Genomic DNA, 22,102 nt, shown 5'->3' on the forward strand with positions numbered 1-22,102 from the left:
TCTTACCAGCAGCTTGTGCGGAGCGTTCAAAGCCTCCAAAACTAGGTGTCCTGCTAAGCAAGTCAGAATGAGTCCTTCCGCAGATATTCAAATAGTTGCCATAAACACTACAAAATCTCTAAGTAGTGATAAAGTCTGATAAATACCTTGACGTTGGTAACGGCTGCAATATGCTGTGAAGGAAGAGAGCCAAAACAAACCATGATCTGACAGGCAGCTCTGGCTTCACAATATCCAAGGGTATCAAACCAAAACTGCTTAAAGACCTCACCGTACAAGATGCTCAGCATCTCAAGTTCAATCAAGTCATCCCAAGAAAGTCAGTGCCGCTTAAAATAGAGTCCTATGCCGTACAAAGAAAGTGCATTGGCAAGTTAACTGAGATGCTTTAAGCAGCAACAGGCCAAACTGCAGCTGCGTCTTACAGAGACAAGTCTTCAAGCAATAACAAATCATTTGAAGTTTGAATCCCTCAGTCGCGTAGAATCTGGACCCAGCGATCTATAAAGGGCTAAGCAAAAAGGGGAGATCAAAATCACCTTTCCAACCAAGATTTTGGCTCAGGCTACAAAGCAAATGCATACTCAAAGAAACACAGGACAGCTCAACCGAGTTTGAGAATTAAAACAGAGCACTCTGGTTTAGTTTCTTCTGCATGACTGGAAGCTGGGAGCTAGATTAAGTGCCAGAGCACTGAACTGTAAGCAAGGCTTCTAATAATGGCAGCTTTTATGGTCCTCTACTACAGACTCATTCCTTCTGCATGTAAAAACTGTAAAGATACACCCATGTGTTGTTCAGATAAGCATTTTCCACAAACCTTGAAAACAAAACCAAAGCCTTCAATACTGACACAAAGGTTCTTCATATTCAGGAAAACAGAACACACAGGGTGGGTATTTTTGTTTGGTTGTTAGGAGTTTTTTCCTCCTTTCGAAAGATCAAAACTGAAGAAGCGACCTTAAGACATTTATTACATTAAAAGGCAACTCCTTGTAGTTAAATTGTAGTTCTGCTTGGAAGTAACTAAACAGTCTTGAGATACTCCAAGTAACTCAAATAGGTAACTAGTCAAATTATAAAGTTCTGGGATTTTTTTAAAAAACAAATTAGTGAAGCATGCTTTACTTTTAAAGTAACTATTTCTCAAGACTGATTTGTTTCTTTGGAACCTGCATCCTGACAAATGAGTCTTAACGTGCATAGTAATTCTACATTTAAAATCAAAACTTCAAAAGAAATTCACCCCCTTCCAGTTTCTAGCAGTAAATGCTGATGCCTCCTGTGGGACTCCAGCCACTTAGCTTTACTGTAACACAGCTGCTCCAGAATAAACCAGGTATTAACCTTAGCGCCACCCTCCCCTTTTCTTCTGAGACACACTGCACACCAAACAGGTCTTTCTGCAATACAAATTTGATTCTGCACTCCCTTACAAATACCTTTCCAGTGGATATATTACAGATGGATTGTTATTAAAAAAAAACAAACACCAATCCATACCCAAACAAAAAAGCAGTACTCTTGTGTCACAGGGAATTCAACTTTCTTCTTTTGCTTCTCAACCTTACAGCAAACAACTTAGATGTTAAAGAAGTGATTTCAAAAACATCAGGTAAATAAAGGTGACTTTCTAGAGGAACACCACCACCTACTGTAGTTTAAAAGTTTTAAAAACATCAATAACCCACTAAATCATTTTAACAGGACTGGAAGATATTTAGATGGGATTCATATAATATTTTTCCTTTGTGCAAAGGCCACAAGTCTTTCCTACCATTCCCCAAAGGAGCAGATGTCTGTCGCTGTTATCTTGATGACCTAACAGGCACTAATGATGTCACTCCAAGTCTAAAAACCAAATTAAATACACACCTAGAGACTTCTAATAGTGCTAATTATGAAAGAGAAGAGACAGTGACAGCTCCACAGGGGCCATTTCAGTCTGCTGAGCAGATTTTTATTTAGGTACTTTTACTGGCCATATGAAGACCCAGCAGAACTTAAACACGTAACTCCCCTTCAGCTCCATCTTAATCATAATGGGAAAGAGGAGAGGCACCAGCTCACACACAGCTTACATTCAAACAGCCCATCTAAACAGCTATAAAAAAAGCCATTCTGCTTGCTTAAAGTACAGTGCACACACATTAATTTGATGCCTTATTTGCTCTTTAGAGTTTGCCTTTTTTTTAAATCCTTTTAAAAAACAACATATTTGTGAATGGAAGATTTATGCAACGCATCAGCAAGTGACAGCATTTCAATTTCTGCACATGAACAAGCAGGTGCCTTCCCTAATTTGTGCTGGCATAAAGTCCATACAGCACATAGTAAGAAGTACACCCTTTCCTGTGCTTTGTCTTCAGCAAAGAAACTAATACACTAAATCTTCCTCCTGTCCCCAGGTCTGTTGCTTCCTCAGATCCAGAGACCCACTCGGAAGGGTAAATCCCATCCTTCTTAACATGGGTAGGTGACTCCACAACCTCCACGCCTATTTTTCGGCTCCAGACCCTTCACCTTCGCTGAAAGTACTGGAGGTCAACATAAGCTCAAGCAGTCCTTTACAATACAAACCACGGTTTGTTTTCAGAAGTGAACAGGACTCTGCATATGGATATGATGTTCTATCCAAGATCTCCCACACATTTCTGAAACTGATAATCACTCCTTCAAGATGACAGATCAGCACTGCTTTAAAAACACATCTCAAATATCTGTTTCAGATGAAAACACACCGTGGAAGAATTGCTTACAGGTCTAGTGAGTCATTAAAAAAAAAGTGTACAAAAAGTTGAGAGTTCATTACAGACCTTTGTAACAAAAGCTAATTACAACTCTGTTGGAGCGGAAAGCCTAGGCCAGCTGAGTTAGAGGCACAAAGAGACACCTTTGGTCACTCCGCACCACAGGGTCACAGATGTCACTGGAACTGATGGGAACAAGCCTTGACACCAAACCTTAATCCAGAGTCCGAGTTGTCCAAGAGCAGGACTGTGGACTGAATCCAGTGTGCCACAACACAGCATGTGACAGCATCCTCAGCAAAAGCCACATTGGATTAAACAACATTGTCACATACAGAACATGCAAATAAAATAGGAACATAAGTCATTTTTGTTTGTTACCTGCCATTAAAAAGTAGAAATTATTTGCTTTAGGAACTGGTACACAATTACAGGGGTTGTTCTGCAATCATACTTTATGCATTGGTGGAATTCATCATCTTGTCTCTTTAAAGACTTTTTAATGAAAAGGACTAAATGACATGAAATTCATTACAGAAACGCAAGCAATAAGGCAATCTAACTTTCATTTATTAGCATCTTTCAGCAAAAATAAATCTCAAAACTATTTTCAGGTATAAGTGGCATGCAGGCTATTTTCTAACTTACCAGAAATTGGTAGGCTCTACAAAACTCCCTCGCAAAATTTCAGCTGACAAAAATGGGACATTTGCCTGAAATCTAGGCAGCAGGACTGAACATGGCTGTCTGGTGAGACTGTCTGAACAGTGACTTATGTCTTAAACCTAATATCCAAAAAAGATATATGTAGTAGAGGACTGAAACACCCTGCGGCTTTAGCATTGGTAATCACAGCAATAGTCTAGGAGATTAACATTAGGCCTTGACTTTCATTAAGCAAAGCCCCACACACTCTCACATTACTCTTTTTTAAGCCATACAAAGGACACAGTGGATGTGTTCTGTAATTCAGACATCCCAAGAATTGTTTTCAATTAACATGTCAGAGGTTAAGCAAATACTGCTGTGTGGGAACCAAACAGTTATTCCATATTGCAAAATATTTTACAGATCACTTCCATTTGCCTCCATGTTTTAGGATATTGCTCCTCTCTTTTCTTGGCTCAGTTTCTTCATTTGTCCGCACAGTGAATTCACACCCCTCTAGCTTATTAAGCAAAACAAAGAACTACACAGATACATGTCAGCCCATTCTGCCCTTTCCCATATTCTAGCTCCAGGAAATTACAGCCAATAAAGTAGTTTAAAAGCCAACCTATTCTCTTCCATCTGTTTGAGGTCACTATTTCATTCTGTATTAAAATGCATGTGGAGCCTCAGGGGAAAAAAATGTCTCTAACATCAGTCCTCCATTAAACATCCAGACATAATTCAATATATCAGCTGAAATGCATCCTAGAACCACAGCCAGTAATCTCAATCAGGTGTGTCTGACAGCATGCTACCAGCCACCCAAAGTGGTAGCTCTCACCAACCTGGGAACACTTTTCAAACTGATCTCCACAAAAACTTATTTCAGCTCTGGGACAGAAACATTTGTTTAGTCTAGTTCTTCTGGAAAGGAGCAAGACAATTCTCACTAAAAAGCATCAGATAGCCTGGCTGATAGCAATGAGTCACCTGTCTCCGTGTCTTTCTCACCAAAATTCTTGATAACAGGACCTATACAAAGAGGCCATGATCTTTGTGGTTGTTCTTATGTTTGTTCCACTTGCAGCAGAGGGGTACCACTGTTTTCAGATGAAGGACTATATCAGACACTAATGTCCCCATTTCAGCATTACCCAGAGTGTCTGTGCCAAGGTCAGTAATTCCCTTGCCCTGTAGCCACCACCACAATAACTGAATGTTTTCAAAATACCAGTCTGTATGCAACCTTCATGTCTTGCGATCATGCTACTGCAGAACAGAAAACCTAACTCAAAACATTTTTGTCACTAGAGAACCAAGAAGGCTTCATTAGCTACGTACTGCATACATATGCATACACAGTCTGCCTGTGGCAAGTTTAAACTAACTAGAGAAGTCAGATGAAGAACAGGAGTGGAAAAAAATGCAGAGCCAATAAGGTTCTGCTCTAGGTCGTGTCTGTGGCGGAGTGGCAGCATCTCCCAAGTCCTAGCCCATTGCCTTACTGAAAACACAGAGTATCTCTGCAATAGTACCTTAGTACTACCTTTTTTTGTACACTTCTGAAAAAAACCCAAGGTATAGAGAGCTACAGTGGCTGCTCACCGTTGTTTCTACATGCAGCTCCAACATAAGGGCACGAGAACCTGTAAACTACTTTTGGTAGGTGCAACAACGCAATTCCCAATGCAGAAACAGTTCAGTAGACTGCATGCATAGAGCCTGCTCAACTGTACAGAAAAAGGAGAGAATATACTCTTAAGTGAGTGCATCAGATGAGCAAAGTATTTGAATTAGAAAGAGCTTATCTGTTGAAGCTTCCAATATCTTGCTCAAAAAAAGCTGACATTCGCAGTTAATAATCTCGGAATTTAAAGCTCAAGATGAAGAAAGGCTCCCCTTAAGCCAAACTGCTAAATTAAGATTTCTAGGGAACAGGAATCAAAGGAAAGCAGTCACCCAGGCGTACTGTAGTTTAAACTTTTTTGCTAGCCTTGTCCATTTGGTGTGTTAGTTTTATCACCTAATTCTGCAGGTCACTGTGAATACAAACTCTCCCTCAGAACAGAGGAATGCTTTTTTGACTTCAGGGTGCGCACATTTATGTGCATTTCTAGCATTTTGGTGTTTACTTTGCTAAGGACTGGATTACGAACCCACCAGAATTAGCCTGCCTAGTAGGGAAAGATTTCGGCTCACTGAAGAGGACATTGCTACTTCCAGAACTTTATTTATAGCTCAAGTACAGTTGCCAGTTCATAACTTGTGCCCAAATCTGGAGTTCCAAGTTTGAATTCCTTTTTGCAATCTAGCCAAGAGCTCTAAACCTGACTCAATGCCTCAACTACAGAAGCAGAAGTTGTTTATTGATCTGGATGCTACTGGTATTACAAGACCTTCGCTGACCCACCTGGAGAACCAGTTTTTGCCACAGTCTAAAGACAAAACGGTCTCTTTTTTCTGGAGGTGAGAAACACAGCACAACTGCAGCCCCAGTGCCAAACCGCTCAGAGCAACAGCCAGACAGGCAGCTAACTCCCTGTAACACGCCCGGTAAAAACCCTGCTGCTTGTACTTGTTTTACACAAATACATAGCAGCCAAGTAAAAGGAGAAGGACACAGGTCTGAAGAAACATGCCTTAAAAGTAAGGCATCCTTGCTCACCACTATCTCCGAGCCCAGCTAAGTGAGTTTAGGTGGAGAGGGTAGGATTTGTGGCAATATGGAGTCTTTAAAAACTCAGTGAATGGTTTCATCTTTACTCATCCACACCCTCACTTTAATGTAAATGCTAAGGGTTATGAGTTTCTTATTGAAGCTGCACAAGCCACGCAGTCACAACTGGTTTCAGAACTGTCTCTCAGTAGGATTTTTTATTTCTTTAAGAGATTTCCAACCTATTTAGAAGCATGAAGCAATCTACTTTGTATTTAGTAGCCACAGCTGCAGGAAATACAGGCAACAAAAATACAGCCATGACCACATTATAGCATTGCTTCCAACAGCATTTCTCATCCACATACTCCAGATGTGGCCATAATAACCATGCAGGGACTAGCCAAAAGATGATCACAATCTTTTTTTCTTCTTTTATCAACCTCAAGTTTCTCATCTAAGCAGTAAGAATTTTTGCTTCAGAGTGCAGTATATACTGTTGGAGTGATTACTGGCATTTTTGAAGGTTAGGAGGCTAGCCAAGATCAAAACAGATCCTTTCATAAATTTATTTTTTTATAAACTGGTAGCAAAGCGACCTTTGGTTCCTCAGAAAAACCCCAAAACCAGGGGTTGACACATGAACAGAGGAAGGACAGCAAAGCCACTTCAGGCTTCCCCTGTCAGCCTGCCTTAGGCCTCTTCCAAAACTCTACAGGTCTGGATATGTTCTCCAAATGTTGCAGACATCAGGGCAGCTGCTCTTACATGGACACTTCAAGTACCAGCACCTACAGGACTTCAATATTCCCTACAGCACAGGAAAGGGGTAGGCCAACATTCCTCAGGTTTTTCTAACTTTCTTCTTCCATCATCAGAAGTGGCAGAACCAGCAACAGTAACAGCTCTTGCACAGGTTGTTGTAGCTTAAGGGGGGGTGGTTGTTCCTTTTTTGTTTCATTTGGGGTTTTTTAAACAGTGCCAACAAACTCTGCCAGAAACAGGGATAGTGCCACACCACTAAGACGACAGTTGCCACAGCTGGGATTAATCACCATTTGGAAAAGAAGCAAGAGACCCTGAGGAATTAGGGCCTTAACAGCTCCCTGTCAACAAGGGTCAAGAGTGCTTATTTCAGTGAAGCCAAACATCATCCAGTCTTGCAGTACTCACACCTGAACTACATTCAAGCCAATTTAATTGGACCAGTAGATTAGCCTTAGTGGAGCTCAGAATAGCAGCATTTCAAAGTGAAGGCAGAGCTCAGGAACAGCAAGATAATTTCATCTATGTTGCATCAGACTAGACAGTGTGGATTTAAGGACCAACATTCCCAATGTTATGAACTATGTTATGAACACAAGGCAGCAGACAACAGCTGGAGGTCAATCTGTTCCATATACACTGGTTAGCTGTAGTATGGGGTAAGGACTTCACCCTTTGACCAGGATGCACAACACCTGCACCAGTGAGAAGTGGATGAGCATCTCTTCTCCAATACACTCAGTTCTCTGTTGACCCCTTCAATCAACATCCCCAATGCAGTTACAGACAGTAATCTGCAACTCTCTGTACTAAACTATTCCCTACAAAACCATTGTGAATTCCGGTTTAGAGACAGCCAAGTGTCTGAATTCAGTCAGAGCAAGAAGAGACACATAAAACTCACACTATGAGCAACGAACACATTCCGGCACGCTCAGCCCTTTTCCAACATAGGGCACCAATTACAGAAGTTTTATGACCAGCCATTTCTCCAGTGAGCTAGTGCTATAACAGTTATTAAATGCAATTAATGACAGATTCTCTTGAATGCTCATGAAATCCCACAGCAAAATAAGTCATTTGCCTGGTTTCAAAACAGGGGCCTCTCAAGCCAGTAACAGACCTGCAAAGGTGCAACTGCTCAGAGAGTGGGAGATGCAGAGATATTACCCACTACCACCAGTAACAAATATTACATACCCAATTAAAAACACCAAACCCTCCATTTTAAGAGTCTTGACACAATGTTTTTCCTATTAGCCATCAGCAATCTAGTTTTATGCAGCTTAAAGCTGTTGAGAAGGCAACTATTCAGAAAGTTGTTAACGAACAAATTCAGTTAGCAAACTTCTAAAAACGAGATGTTATTTGAACTGGAAAAAGGCTTCTCCATTGTATTTATTCCTCCCAAGTTACGCCTGCTGAAGCGCAGATAAGAATTGATCTTTATGGCTCAAATCAAAGCCAAATTCCACCAGTAGTAACCTGGTTTGTTCACAGTCATTCCCAGCACAGACCCTCAGCCTAAGAGAGAAGGAAAGCCCCAACACTGTGGAGAATACCCGGATTCAGACTTCTGGATTAGACCTGTCCTTGTTTTCTGAAGTAGTATTATCTGTATTAATGAGAATTTTGCTTTAACAAAGAGATCAGCTATAAAAATATACGAGAAATTTGATATTAGATACAGATATACTAGACAATTATATGATCTGAAATGTCAACAAGCTTCTGAATATCAGAGTTAATTTTAGTAGCTACTTTTGTCACCTTCCTCAGATACAGTTTATAGTACCACGAATTCATGTCATATTCCTGATCACTTTCTGCCCAGTGCAGAGAGGGGCAAGTATTCTTTCATAGCTACCAATGTCCTTCAATAAAGCATGAGGTGGCATTTTCCTCATTCTAGGAGACCTGGTCTACCAAATTCAGTAACAGCCACAAACTTGACTTGGGTCCATTAAGTGAAAGGGAATGTAAAATGTCAAGGCCAACACTGTATTTTTAGAGGCTTTGTTTCTCTTGAGGAAGCAGCAAATTCATGTTCCTATTGTTTGTTAGGAACTTCCCCCCTCACTTCCAGTCTGTAACCAAATATGATTGCATGTTTTCAGTCAGTAAGATACTACCCTTATTTTAACTTACACTGATGTATTAATACTACTTCATCAAAAAATGCCCACAACTTCAACCTATTTTCAAAAAATTTCTAACATTCAGTAGAGAAGAGGCCTAACAATATTTAATATATTCCAAAGAATCCATTTGGTTGCATGTTGAAAAAACTAGTAAAAGCTATTTAGATCCTAAAACACAAGAAACTCTCCAAATATCTAACAGAGACATTAGTACGGACACAACATTATACTCTGCATCAATCCCACATGGAGCTCGGTTACGGCATAGATGGACATAGAGTTAACTCTTCACAGACTATGGAGCATTGAAGGCTCCACACCACCGCATGAAAGAGAATCTCAAATTAGCATCAAGACCTTGGATTTGCCCTAGAAGGTGTGACTGTGACCAGGACAAATAAGTTTCTTATATAATATTATCATAAAAAAAAACATGATTTTATTTTAAGCTTTGTTGTAATAACACATTTTCAGGACCAAATGCAAAGAATGATCAGCTCTCACGACTGCTTTGTTTGCAGACAGTGTATATAATCTTCAGGCAGCAAGATTCATAGTACTTAATTTCTGGACTACAACAGGGACATCACTGTTATGCCTGCTACTGCAAGCCTCAACTACCATTTCTCGCTGAAAACTCTGCATCTCAACCTATTTTAGTTGTTGCTAGCTTTACTGGATTATGATTACACAGCTCAACAGCTAGGTCAAGATGACACCAAGCAACATATCACATCATTCTGAATCTTTTTTCCCCCCTCCGAATCTGATCTCTCTTCAGGTACTCGTAAAAGACCAGATTATCAGCTCCAAGACAAAACTTGCATGAATAAAAAGCTTTAGAGTTTCAACACCTGCACGATCAGACTCTCAGACTGTAAATCTTGTGGGGGGTGAGGAGAGAGGGAAAAAGACTAGTCCTGTCCCTGTCCTTAAACATCATCCTTTTTTACTTGTAGACTCCATATACATTTACACTGTTCACAGGGTAACAGAGAAACAACAAAAAAAAAGCTTTCAGCGTCTAGTTAGGTCCAAATGGAATTTCCCCTTAGAAATCACAAGTCTCAGGAATGACATCACATTGCATCAGCATCTCCAGATCTCAACAATTGAGACACAGGCCAACTGTCTTCAGAAACACACTAAACCCTCCCACATCATCTGAAACCTGAGTTGCACTTGATTTTTCTAGCAGGCCGCTGGAACTTGCACACAAGTCATCCACCCCATCTGACTTTTTCACAAGTCCCTCTCTCTTTTAGGCTTCCCTGAGCAAGTCCAGAAGCACAGTAGTGGCAATAACATGGAACAGTAGTAGGCAAGCTCTAGAAGAGAATGGCATCAAAAGGCACCACTGTAGTTAAGCATTACACCTCTTCTGTATTTTGAAGACAAAGCTAATACACAGCCCCTTCTACACATACAGAAAAGATGAGGTGTCCTGAATGAGCACACTGACATCAACTCCTACAGTTTAGCTGTTTTGGCCATTACATGATTGAGACACGTATTAAAAATCCTCAGCAGTTTCAGCCTAGTTTATACTGCACAGCATTCTAATCTGGCAAAAGATGTGTAACAGGAAACAGAGAACAGCTACCTCTCTCATTAAGGAGTCTAAATATACACAACTGTGTACACTAAAATTCTATTTGGAGTAATTGAATTCACTCCTGTGGCTTTTCAGCAGCATCTAACACGTATCTAAGTCTGCAAAAGTGCTCAGCTATCATCATCCTGCTTTTTGGGAGCACTATTATGGCAGAGGAACACTGACTATCAGTTCAAGGATGTCACCTAAGTGCACTATTTCTGAGAATTTGCAGTCACTCTTGCATTTAAGTCTCTTAGAGAAGGAGTTCAGAACAAACAACTGCTTTAACACCCAAAAAACGAATACATAGCATAAGTCTACCTTCACAATAAGCAAAAACTTGTTTTTCCTAATTAATAGTGTATCAATTTGAGATTTATATTCTAGCATTAATGACATTTCTTCATAACAACCTATTTGCTGGCAGCCCCTTTAAAAGAAGGTTACTTGTTAAACAAATTTTATACCTAAAAACATTATTCCAATTTCAGCAAATCCCTCCGCATACACACCTCAACTGCACCACAATAGAGCTTTTTTACTGAATGTATCTCCAAGTGCTATCACAGCCTTTGAGCACACTTTCTTTAAAAAAGAGGGGGGCAGGGAAGCAGCCTCTGGGCATAAGGCATAGAGAAGGTAGCTGTATTGTCATTTCGTTAGGAAAGCATGGCTGAAAGTCCTTTTACATAAACATAATTTCCTCTCCATTTCCTGTAGCAAGCTTCTTTCTAAGCCACCAGCCCCTGCACTGGCTGAACATTGTAGCAATCACCACAGATCAATGAGCAGAGAGCAGAAGTCTCACCTGATAGTAAGTCTTAATGTTTCTGACTAAGATGGTCAGGTTTTGAACCCGGAGATAGGTGTCATTATTTACATGTTTGTTGACACGTTGGTTGGTTGGTCGAGGATCTCTATCAAAAAAAGGAAAAAGAAAATTAAGTATTACTGGTTTACTCAGTGCAAAATCTTGGCATCTCAATGATGCACCATTAGGAAACCCCTTAAAAATTTACCCATTAAATGCGTTGACATAATTATACAGGATACATATACATCAAGTCATGACAGAATAAGCTCGTTACCTTTGTACCTATGTATAACTTGGAAATCTTCCTGCATCCCACAAAGTAACCTACTTTAGCTTAACCCCCACAGCAATTCAGGGCAGCTTCTCTCCTCATATGTATCTCCCCGAAGCAAAGAGCATATTTAGTTTGTACACACTAGATCAAAGCAGTCTCTGATAATAAGTGGTTTGTCTCATTCAAATAAAGGGAAACCTAGGAAGACTAACATGCCTTCCTTGGTTTTGGAGTTTTATGACAAAAGGAGGGTGTTAGCACTTGATCAATGATCACTGTGCAAACTGCAACACTCAGATGTATTACACACTGAAGTGAGGGGAAAAAGGAGCACTGCACTTTTACTACACCCATATCATCTAACTAGATCTCTGTCGTATACCCACTGTGTCACAAAAACCAGCTCAACTGGGCTCTAGTTCTACCAGGCTTCAAGATATGAACAAAATATAAAAATACAGGTAGAGATACAAGCCAGACAAGAAAAAAGTTGATGGAAAGATTTTAGGGAAAGAAGCCTAAAGTTTTTGTTTGATTTTAAAGGAAGCAAATCAAAAACTGTACCTGAATCAACTTTATTTCTAAAATAAAAAATAAACCAGGAAAAAAGCTGCAAATAATTTAATACAAATGTGCACCTTCAGATTCTCTGTGTACACCCCTAACACATTGCAAACAAAGGAACCTGAAAACCTTTATCTGCCAATAGCATAGATCAAAGCCTTGCGTTTCCCTTCTAATAAAGACTCTTCTCAGCAAACTCCTACACAATCCGAATACCTGCCTCCCAGAGCTCTGCTTGGGCTGTCAGTTAAGCCATTCACAGGTCTTCCAGGGCCAAATATTGAACTCAGGCATTGACAAGGAAATAAAAAAGGAACTGATCCAATATTTATTTTTAAAGTACACCTACCAAAGTTTACATATGCATGTCAAAGAGCTTTTTCTTTCTTTCTTTTTTTAAATGCATAACCACCCCAAAGCACCTAAGTGAAAGCAGTGCTGTACGTATAAATACGACAATACACATAGATATTCCACAGATAAGAGGAAACTGCCTTGGCAGCAGACAACATCAGACATGGTATTTCTGTACCGAGGTTCAAGCAAACTGAAGTATAGACGACCAAAACTGCCACTAAGAAACTAGCAAGACCCTACACAGTAGTATTCCATTTTACTGATTCTCAGATACGGGAGTGCAGAAGCCACACCCATACACAGTTTGACAGTATTGGTCTTCAGCAACACAGCAAGTTGGAGAAGCGTGAACGGCAGCTGGGCTTGAATACGGGCGGGAGTACCTTGCCTTCAGTACTCTCTGAGCAGATGCTGTATCCTGCAGGAAGATGCATGCTTAGCCTTTTTAGGCAAGGTCACGACAACAAACTAGGAAGCTAAAAGGGAAGAAACATATACTAAAGAGAAGCTGGCCAAACAGAAGGATCAGCCTACAGTTCTCATTTCCATGTGAAAGCTCTTGTAGGCAAGACACTGCCATGACACTGTCTGGCAGTGACTCCGGTCTATGGCCAGGAAGAGAAAGCTTAGACTGTACAGCGGAGCAATATTCCAGGACCCTTCCCAAAACTGCACAAGCGGGGCAAAAATCCACTAAATACATGCACCAGCCACAGCAAAGCAATGGCAGTTTCTTCAACAGCTGTAGGCAGTGTAACTGCAGGGCTTGGATGAGGTTTTCAATGGCACGTAAGACACAGAACAATTCCTCCTTCCAAGACAAGACCTGCTCATCTTTTGGCACAGTGGAGCCAGTCGTCTGTTACAAGAACATAAGCATTGGCAGGACTGGGCCCTCAGAAGCAATTCTGGAGCTTTTATCCTATCATCTTCATTAAGGGTAACTGGTTGCCCAAGAGCCCTTAATGCCACTGACCCCAGGGTCCTCTTAACCTGGAGCCAAGCCGCAGCACACAGGGTCACCCCAGCAGTCCTGCCGCCTCCTCCTCCTCACAGAGGAGGAAGTTAAAAGCTTTTCTCAAAACAGAATGTGGCTCAAAAAAATGATGGTTTGTGTTTCTGAACACATTGTGTAGCCAACTTCACCCAGCCCCCCATCTCACTTCAGCAAGGACCCTTTGCACAAGATGTGAAAGGCCAGCACAGCTTACACTTCAAACTGCCAGTAGGCTTATTGTCTCCACAGGGAAAAACCAAACAATCCCTCCTCAACAAGCTATATCCCATTTCTTCTTTATTTGTTACCATATTTTTCCTTAATCCTGGATCAGATAAGCTTGAGTACTGACTACAGCTGCCCTAGCTCCACAGCTGAGAATGCAGAGGAGCCACAGAAAGCTGCTCTTGGAGGTAGCAGGAGGTTCCCAAAGCGACAGATGTATTCTCTTCCATTCACCAGGACAGCTCAGGTTTACCCAGTCGAACTGGCAAAACATCTTCTGAACCTAATAAGCATGGAGACGAACACTTACAAGAATGAAGGGTTCAAGCTATGTGTTTATTCAGAAAGAATATATTCGTTGCATTTTTTTCAAACATTTTCTGCATCAGACCTCCTGCCCAGAACAACCATGTCATGTTACGCGAGGTCAGCTGGACCCCTCCTGCTGCTGCTGCCTCCTCCACGTCACCCACCCGGCTCCTGAGACACCTCAGGGACGTGGAAGGGGAGAGCCTGCGGAGCCGGGAGAGCCAGCGCACAGGCCCCAGCCGCGGGCACAGACCCCGGCCCTCCCGCTGCCGCCTCCCCACAGGGGAGCAGCCCAGGGCAGGCAGGCCTCACCGCAGGGGAGCAGGGTGACGCGCCCCAAGACTGAGCAGGCCCGAGCTGCCAGAAAACCCACAGCCACAGGCGCTCACCCATCCCAGGAGAAGTGAAAAAGGCCAGAAACCTGGAGAGATCAAGGTACTTGAAATGCTGCAACCCGAACAGCCTGGTCTACGGCAGGGAGAAGGTGGAAGGGGAAGCAGAGTCCTCAAGGAAAATAAGCCCTTGAGTAACATTACACCGCAAGAGGCAAATTCTGTGTTTAAAGATGTTTCTGCCCTAAAGAACACAGAGCTGTTGGTACCATGCTCTGCACACTGCAGCACCTGCTTGGTTGGTGAAACTTGTTTATGAAGGATTTTACATAAAGAAACACTTTCCAAGGATCATATCGGAAATCAAAAAGATTTTTTTTGCAACACTAACCAGGTAACCCAAACAAATTCCTGCCCGAATGCATCTGAAAAAATCCCTGAACACAACCTCAGTGAGATGCTTTTTCAGTCCTTTGATGTCTTTCCCTTACACACAAATATCATGAAAAGTACAATTCTCTTTTAAAAACCACCTACTCTCAAGATCAAAAAAGTTATTTAGACAAGAGTGAGGTGGTGTGACTGAGGTGTGACTAAGGGAGGTCCTCCGCAAACCAGTCAAAAACACCCAAGCCAAACAGAGAGAAGGGAAGTCTCAAACCTCACTACATACTCCAACATGTTAAAGCAGTCTGCCGGTTTGTACACCTTCCCAACTATTGCAGGAGCAGAGGAAAGTAAAGGCCAGGGGACAGAGACCAAGTGACAAGTTCAGCAGGGCTGGGGCCAGCAGCACAAGTGCTTGAAGATGCAACCCCTTAAGCCACCAACTAATAAAAGTAACAAAAAATTTTTTTTTAAATTCTAAAATGACAAACCCATTTGAGCAATTTGACAGGCAATTTTGATGAGTACAGGGGAAGCCCACAAGCCAAGTCCAACAGTTACGAGATGTTAGAAAGAACCAGCTGTGCCCAGCATCCTGCGCGCTTTGCTCTGCGGGTAACTCGCTACCTGAAAATACACCATGCTTGGACCAGTCTAACTCCCTCTTCCTCTAACACAAAGTGGGATGAAGACACTCAAGGCTGGAGGGGTTTCCAAATTGCCTGGAAAATGGTAGAAAAACACACCTTTAAATACAATTTTTAATTAAATGAATATATATCTTCAATCTTCCGGTGTTCATGCCATTTGCTACAAACCACAGGAAGCTGGCACTCACATCATGGCTGTTCCTGTCACATGGTCTAAATTAAAGGAGACAGATTGACAGTACCACAAACCATGACAGATGCAACCGAAATGGAAAAAATTATTACTGTGCATTTTTATTATGTGGGTTTAATACATGTGGTTTTATCAGATGTATTCCTAACAAAACATTCAGCAAGCAGGAATGTGTAGCAGAGTCAATCATCATTTAGCAGAGCGATAACAGCTCAATATGAAAACACTTGCACGCTTGTGTGCCTGCATGTGTACAACTCCACATAATTCCAAACAAAACTTTCTATAAGAAGTTAAACAGGGTAAATATTTACTTATGCTTGTAGGTATTATTATGCCACAGCTGCGACTGTAACACTGAAGGCAGCCTATGCAGTGTCACCACATGCTGGTTTCATACCAGGAAGTGACACACAACCATCTCACAAAAGTTCTTTAAACTTTGTCTGCAGAGCAGCTCATTAAACTGACACACAAATCCACCAGAAACAAAGCAGCTCAAGGACACAGCAGTTCCACTTTGAAGATTAGCAAACATTTTTGTATGCAGAATATTCAGCCAGTACTACAAGTCTGCAAAAATCAACATGTCCTTCATGCATGATCAGGTTGGGGTATACACTTGAACACAGGAAACGGAAACCACTCATTTACAACAAAATGACTTCAAAAAACATCTGTCTCATTTTAAAATATAAGCAGGGAAACCAAATACTGCTGTCCATCTCTTCCTATTAGATTTGACTTGTTAAGCAGCTAGGCACCACTATTGGGAACTAATCAATCCCCAACTCTCTTAAAAAAGGGTCTTGCTTTGTTAGGGATCACCAGCAAAGCCCAGCAGCTGGTTACCTGCTGACCACGTTGCGGCTGGCATCTGCCTAAGCCCAGGCCAGGTTCCCTTCCTTCGCCCTTGCGCTGTGGCTACATTTGGTGTGCGAGAGCAAACCGCATTTTATTCAGGGCTAGCATTCCTGGGGGCAGTTCATCTCCGAGGAGGATGAGGAGAAAGCACAACCCTATTTCCACCTCCTGTCACACAGCCAGCAGGCGGGAAAAGCGATAGATGTCACTTATCTCTGGTGACACAGCCGCCTTGCTGATATGAATCCACTGCCTAGAAAACGTCAACCCCAGGCACCAAGCAGTCAGGACCTTCTCCACCCACTTTAAGTTGCCAGACAGCATTTGGGCAAAATCCAACCTATTACAACAGAAACTGGAGGCTAACTGAACTCACGCAGCCCACTCACGCGTCAAACAGCTAAAGCCTTACTTTCTCACTCAGCAATCTCCACTCAACAGGTATATCTGGATTTCTTCACAGATCCACCTGTCTTTTTGGCCATGGATTAAACTTAAAATCCACTTAGCTGCAGGACAACAATGTTTTATTTTTAATAACGAAATTCCCAAGAATCTGGCTTTCAAAAATCTTCACCAAAACAAACCTGTTGATCTGCACAATACTGCATCATGCCCAGTGTTTAGATGCAAGCTCACGTGCCTGTGTTATTTGTGTTCCAGTGAGCAGGCAAGCAGGATATTTAACCTAAAAAACTAAAAGCGAAACAACACAGGAGCGAGGAGCCAGCTATCCGCATTAAGAGCCCAGCTCTTTCACTCTGCTACCCCTCACCCTCTGCATGTGCATGCATGCATACATCTGTGCTTTCAGACGGTCAACACTATCATGGCATGGCGTATCAAATTCTAGCAGATTTATCAAAGGCCCTTATTAATACAATTTCAGCAGGAAGAAACGTCAAACTGAGCACTGAAAAGTCATCTTCAGGGACCAGGACTTGAAAAACTGATGAGGAAGCATTTTAAAACACACATTTATTTTTCTATTCTGAAAGCTTTGTAGGGTGGAAGCATGCCTTGCAAGGCTTTTCTGATTTACAGGCAAGCAGTAATTGCATTGCAATTTCTAAAGGTCAAGTCAGGAAAAAGTGAAGGTCATAGTCAGCACCTCTCCCGAGTGCCTTGCTGGGTTGGGATACATAAATACAACCGCAACCCTTCCTAAGTTAAACAGTCTTGGGCTCTGGGTAGAAAACTCTTGGTTTCAAGCTCCTTCGACACCATTAGAAGCACTTCCAAAGCTGCCCAAAAAGGGGAAAAAAGTCCTGATTGTGCATAATGGGACAGCTTCCTACTCCACGCTGCTTGTACTTCCCCCCTCCTTACACTTTCTGCGACACTGCTGGCAGAGGGGTTTTTCGGAAAAAAACAAACTTACTTTCCTGACTGCTTAAGGCAAGTAAACATGCCAGGGCATTTCTCACAAACCCATGACAGCCAACAAAACGCCAATCGGTGGCACTGCTCTCAGTCAGCCTATATCCTTACCTTCCTTATTTCAGTGATAACTTCCCCGTCACTCCTTGCCCCCAGAACATTGTTAGCTTATAGACTTTAACAATTTTCTGTCTCCTTAGACATAATTCAGTGGCCAACTATGAAATATTTAAGTTTGCATACACCACCTGATAAAGCACTTCTAAAATACACCACTCATAAGAATACCAGTCACTCAAAAGCCACATAACTTCAGTCTACTTAATAACAAAATTCAAGAGCGTCTAAGTATCAACTTAATTTTTCTTGTTTTGAAATAGTAAGATTCTTTCACACTATTAGTTAACAGTGATTGTTTAGTTAGTCAAACCTGCAGCAGACTCAACTGCAGCTGTTCCTTGATAATTTGGGTGGTCATCTCCATGTCAAATACAATGGTCACAAATCAAAATCCAGTTTCCCACATCTTGGAAAACTACAAGTCTGGATCTGAACGCTCATACTCAGGGCTCTAATTTGCAGAAAGTTCTCTTTTTAAAGTGTAATTAGTCCTTCAGAAATGCTGGAAATTACATCTTCTCTTTACAACAGGTTTCCATCCCAGCTAACATTTTACTGCACTGGTTTGTTATCCCCAGGTGGGCAGATTGCTCTGAATTCTGTTACGAATCACGAATCTTCACCAGCTTCACTAAGTTCCAGTTCACAGCTTCCACTGTGAGTAGCACCAAAACGATAAAAAAAATCTGATCACCTTTTCAGATGGAGCAGCCAGGTACCAGAAGATAACAAAACTTGCCAAGTTGAGTGGGTGAGGCACGGGTTGTTCGACTTTTTTTTAAGTTACTTTCAAGAATTTCACTTAAAGATTCTAATACAAATTCTTCATTTAAGCGCTTGGACTTGGCCTAACATTGTTAGTCACTGGTCGAGCTTCAATTGATTTCATTCACTTGAACGAGTCCAGTGCCAAAATTGAGTGATTTCCAAAGTCTCATCCCCTGAGAGTCAAACACTTCTCCCTACAAACTCTTTATCAGACGCACTTCAGAATACTTAAAAGTAAATACAGATATGATAGAAAACAGTCCGGATCTGCACGCAGCAGATCAGCAACATGAAAGAATGTGGTTAAAAAAAACTGTACAAATTCTATTAACAATTCACTCCAGAGTTACAGCATTTTCAGTGTTTGCTCTTTTAATGTATTTATAAGCTTCCTCAAGACATATCCTTAGAGTTCTCCCAGAAAGAGGTATCACTGAAGTTGGGGTTCGGGTTTTTCTTCCAAAGTTATGTATTTAATGTAAAAGTTTACTCAAGAGTAGACACACTTCAGTTGAAATCCTCCCAGTAAAGCTTCGTATGATTAAGTACTTTCATTTCCTTATTTGCACTGCCACATACCTTCCCCTAACTCATGTACGAACAACTAAGAAAAAGTAACTGTTTGGGGAAAACAAAAAAGGCAAAAACCCACATAGCACCCAAGAAAACTTAGAAAATTGTTAAAGCAGATTTTGTACAACTTGGATTAAGTTCGAGGTGTTCTTTCGCTTTGCTTTTGTTAATTTCAAAGAGCAACTGAAAGGCAAAAAAAAACCCCCAAAAACCGCAAATCCAGCGCCTTCCCCCAGCCCGCTCGCCGCGACGGCCTTCCCACCGGGGCGGCGGAGACCCCCCGCCACCGACCGACGCCCTCCCCGGCGGCCCCGGAGCCCCCCGCGGGCGCCCAGCCGGGCCGGGCCGGGGGCTGCCGCCGCCCCGGGCACGCCGGGCCCCGCTCCCCTCTCCCTCGGAAGCCCGCTCACATTTGCAGCATGATTTTGTTCAGCACGACGCCATCCGCCAGCTCCATGTAGACGCCGAGGTTGTCCTCGTCCCCGCTGCCCAGGGCTCCGAAGGTTTTCACCTGCCGGGAGGAAGGGCGGCGGGGTTAGGGGGGATGGCGGGAGGGCTCCACCGCCCCCCTCGCCCCCCCCCCCCCCCACTCACCCAGGTCACCAAGGGGCTCTGCAGGAAGAGCTCCAGGAGCTCGGAGACAGTCACGTCCATGTCGCCGGGACCCGGCTGGTGGCGGCGGGAGGCTGCGGAAGCGGGGCCGGCTCACTTGGGAGACAAAGGCGCGGAGCCCATGGCCCGCCGCCCCGCTGCCCGCCGGGCGCTGCCTACAGGGGAAACAATGCGTGGCTCATCGCTCCCCCGCCCCCGCGCCGGGGAAAGACGCGGGGCTGCCGGCCGCTGCCGCGGTCCCTCCTCCCGGCAGCAACAGGCCGGTCTGCCCCCGCCGAGCGCTCCCCGCAGCCGCAGAAGGGGCTGCCCGGGCAGGAGCGAGCCGCACCGGCAGACGAGGGTGAAGCGGCGCAGCCACCCGCGGCGAACTTCCCCGAGGCCGGGAGTGGCGGCGCAAAGCTCCTGCAGGCCGGCTCCAAGAGGCGCGGCGAGGCGAGGCGGCGAGGCGAGGCGGCGCGGCGCAGCCCCCCGTCCCCGCTCCGGCCGCCAACACGCCACCACCTGCGGCGGGGCGCGCCCTCGCCCCGGCAATTAGGCTTGGGCCGCGGCAAGCGCCGTGACGGGCACTGCCCGCCGCGAATGAGAGGCGCGGAGAGGGTCGGCGCCGGCCAATGGGCGGCGCCCCTGGGTGGCCGCGGGGGAGGGGGCGGGACGCGGGGGCGGCTTCCCGCACCTTCGGATCTCACCGCGTCGGGCGGACCGCGCTTGAGACGCTGTTCGTCACGAACCGCCCGAGTCGCCACGCGTGCTCAGCCCACGCGTAAGCATGCGTGCAGCCGCCCCCCGTCCCAAAACGACGGCGACCGGGCTGTCCCGCCGAGGACCGGCGCTGGCCGTTTCGCTCCGCGAGGACCTGTGTTCGAGGCCGCCCCGCGGGTACCGAGGGCCGCGCGCCCGCAGCTGAGGGGGGGAGGCGGCCTGGGGCGCGCGGCGGGGAGGCAGCGCCCGTTGGCGGCACCGCCCGCCGCCGCGCCCCCCGCACCTCAGCCCGGGCGGGGAGGAAACCCGGGGCCCGCCCAGCCTCGGGCTGCGGGTCCGCGTTTGGGTGGGCCCCGGTCCGACGCGGGAAGGGCCCTGGGCGAGCGGGGGAACGCGCTGCTTGAGGCACGCGGTTTATTTTCGGTCCTCGCACCTGCGGACCGAGGAGGGAGAGCCGCTGCGAACTGCCGCTCGCTCCCGAGCCGCCACCGCACGGCCCTGCTGTTCCTGAGGGGACGTGCCCGCAGGGTACGGGCGGTTCGATTCGCCCTCTGTAGCGAGAGCCACGCAGGCTGAGCGTTCCTCAGCCTGGAAGGAGGGGGGGCTTGCGAGGAAGCCCTCCGGTGTGGCTGGAAGGAGAACAGGTACGCATAGGAGTGTTGCAGCCCCTGCTTGGGGGCGGCGGGGGGACAGGAATTTGTCAGCGCCTCAGAGGGATGGGCTGCTGTACTGTAACTTCTTGAAGCCTGTTTTGTGAACAGAATTCATTAAACGCGATTTTAAAGCTGTTAGTGCAGCACTTACGACAGATGAGGGGCGTGTTAATCAATAGAGTCAAGACAAAAAGAACTTAATATCTGAAAAATATATAATCCCCTTCAGAGAAGCCAGAACACAAATGCGAGAATAATTTTTTTTTACTTTTCACGATTCGGGCGCGACTCGTTCGTAGGAGCACGCCTCTGCAAAGCCCTGCAATGAAGCAAGCCCCGGTTGCGTGGTCCGAGACGGCTGAAAGGCGGGGCGCAGCCCGGAGCACAGCTGCGGGGCCCGGACCTCACCCAGGGGATCTCCCGGGGACAGGGATCGGGCCGGGGCCGGGGCGGCCTCGGCGGCGGGCGGGTGCCGGGCGCCCTCTGGCGGTGGCGGGCGGTGGCGCAGGCGGCGCGTGCTGCCCGGCCGGGGCCGGGGAGCGGAGGAGGAGGTGGGCAGCGGGTTGCTCCGGCTGCGTTCTCACCTCTGGCGCTGAAAGCAAAGCAGCAGTAGGAAACAACATTTCTCTTGTTTCGGGAAGCGGTACCACTGAGGCAGTGTGTAAAATACTGGTAAACTCCTTCAACAGGCGTGACAAGGGGGAATCGAAGTGCCACAAGGGCCTACAACCCACAGCTGAAGAGCGAAGAGCCGAATGACTGAGACACTCT

At 44.8% G+C, this 22,102-nt stretch overlaps 1 protein-coding gene across 7 annotated transcripts in view; it reads right to left on the reverse strand.

Moving 5' to 3' along the window:
* CCDC88C (coiled-coil domain containing 88C) overlaps positions 1-20,452 on the reverse strand; it is a 98,552-nt gene extending 78,100 nt beyond the window's left edge. For all 7 annotated transcript variants that reach the window (XM_075426163.1, XM_075426166.1, XM_075426162.1 and 4 more), the window contains exons 1-3: positions 19,962-20,452; positions 19,778-19,878; positions 11,369-11,477 (exon numbers count right to left, since the gene is read on the reverse strand). In XM_075426163.1, the coding sequence (XP_075282278.1) occupies positions 11,369-11,477; positions 19,778-19,878; positions 19,962-20,021 (270 nt within the window). In that variant the 5' untranslated portion in view covers positions 20,022-20,452. The remainder of the gene's footprint in view (positions 1-11,368; positions 11,478-19,777; positions 19,879-19,961) is intronic.
* Positions 20,453-22,102: the final 1,650 nt, after the last annotated feature.

This window comes from Opisthocomus hoazin, chromosome 7 (assembly GCF_030867145.1).
Source record: "Opisthocomus hoazin isolate bOpiHoa1 chromosome 7, bOpiHoa1.hap1, whole genome shotgun sequence".
Taxonomy (NCBI): Eukaryota; Metazoa; Chordata; class Aves; order Opisthocomiformes; family Opisthocomidae; genus Opisthocomus; species Opisthocomus hoazin.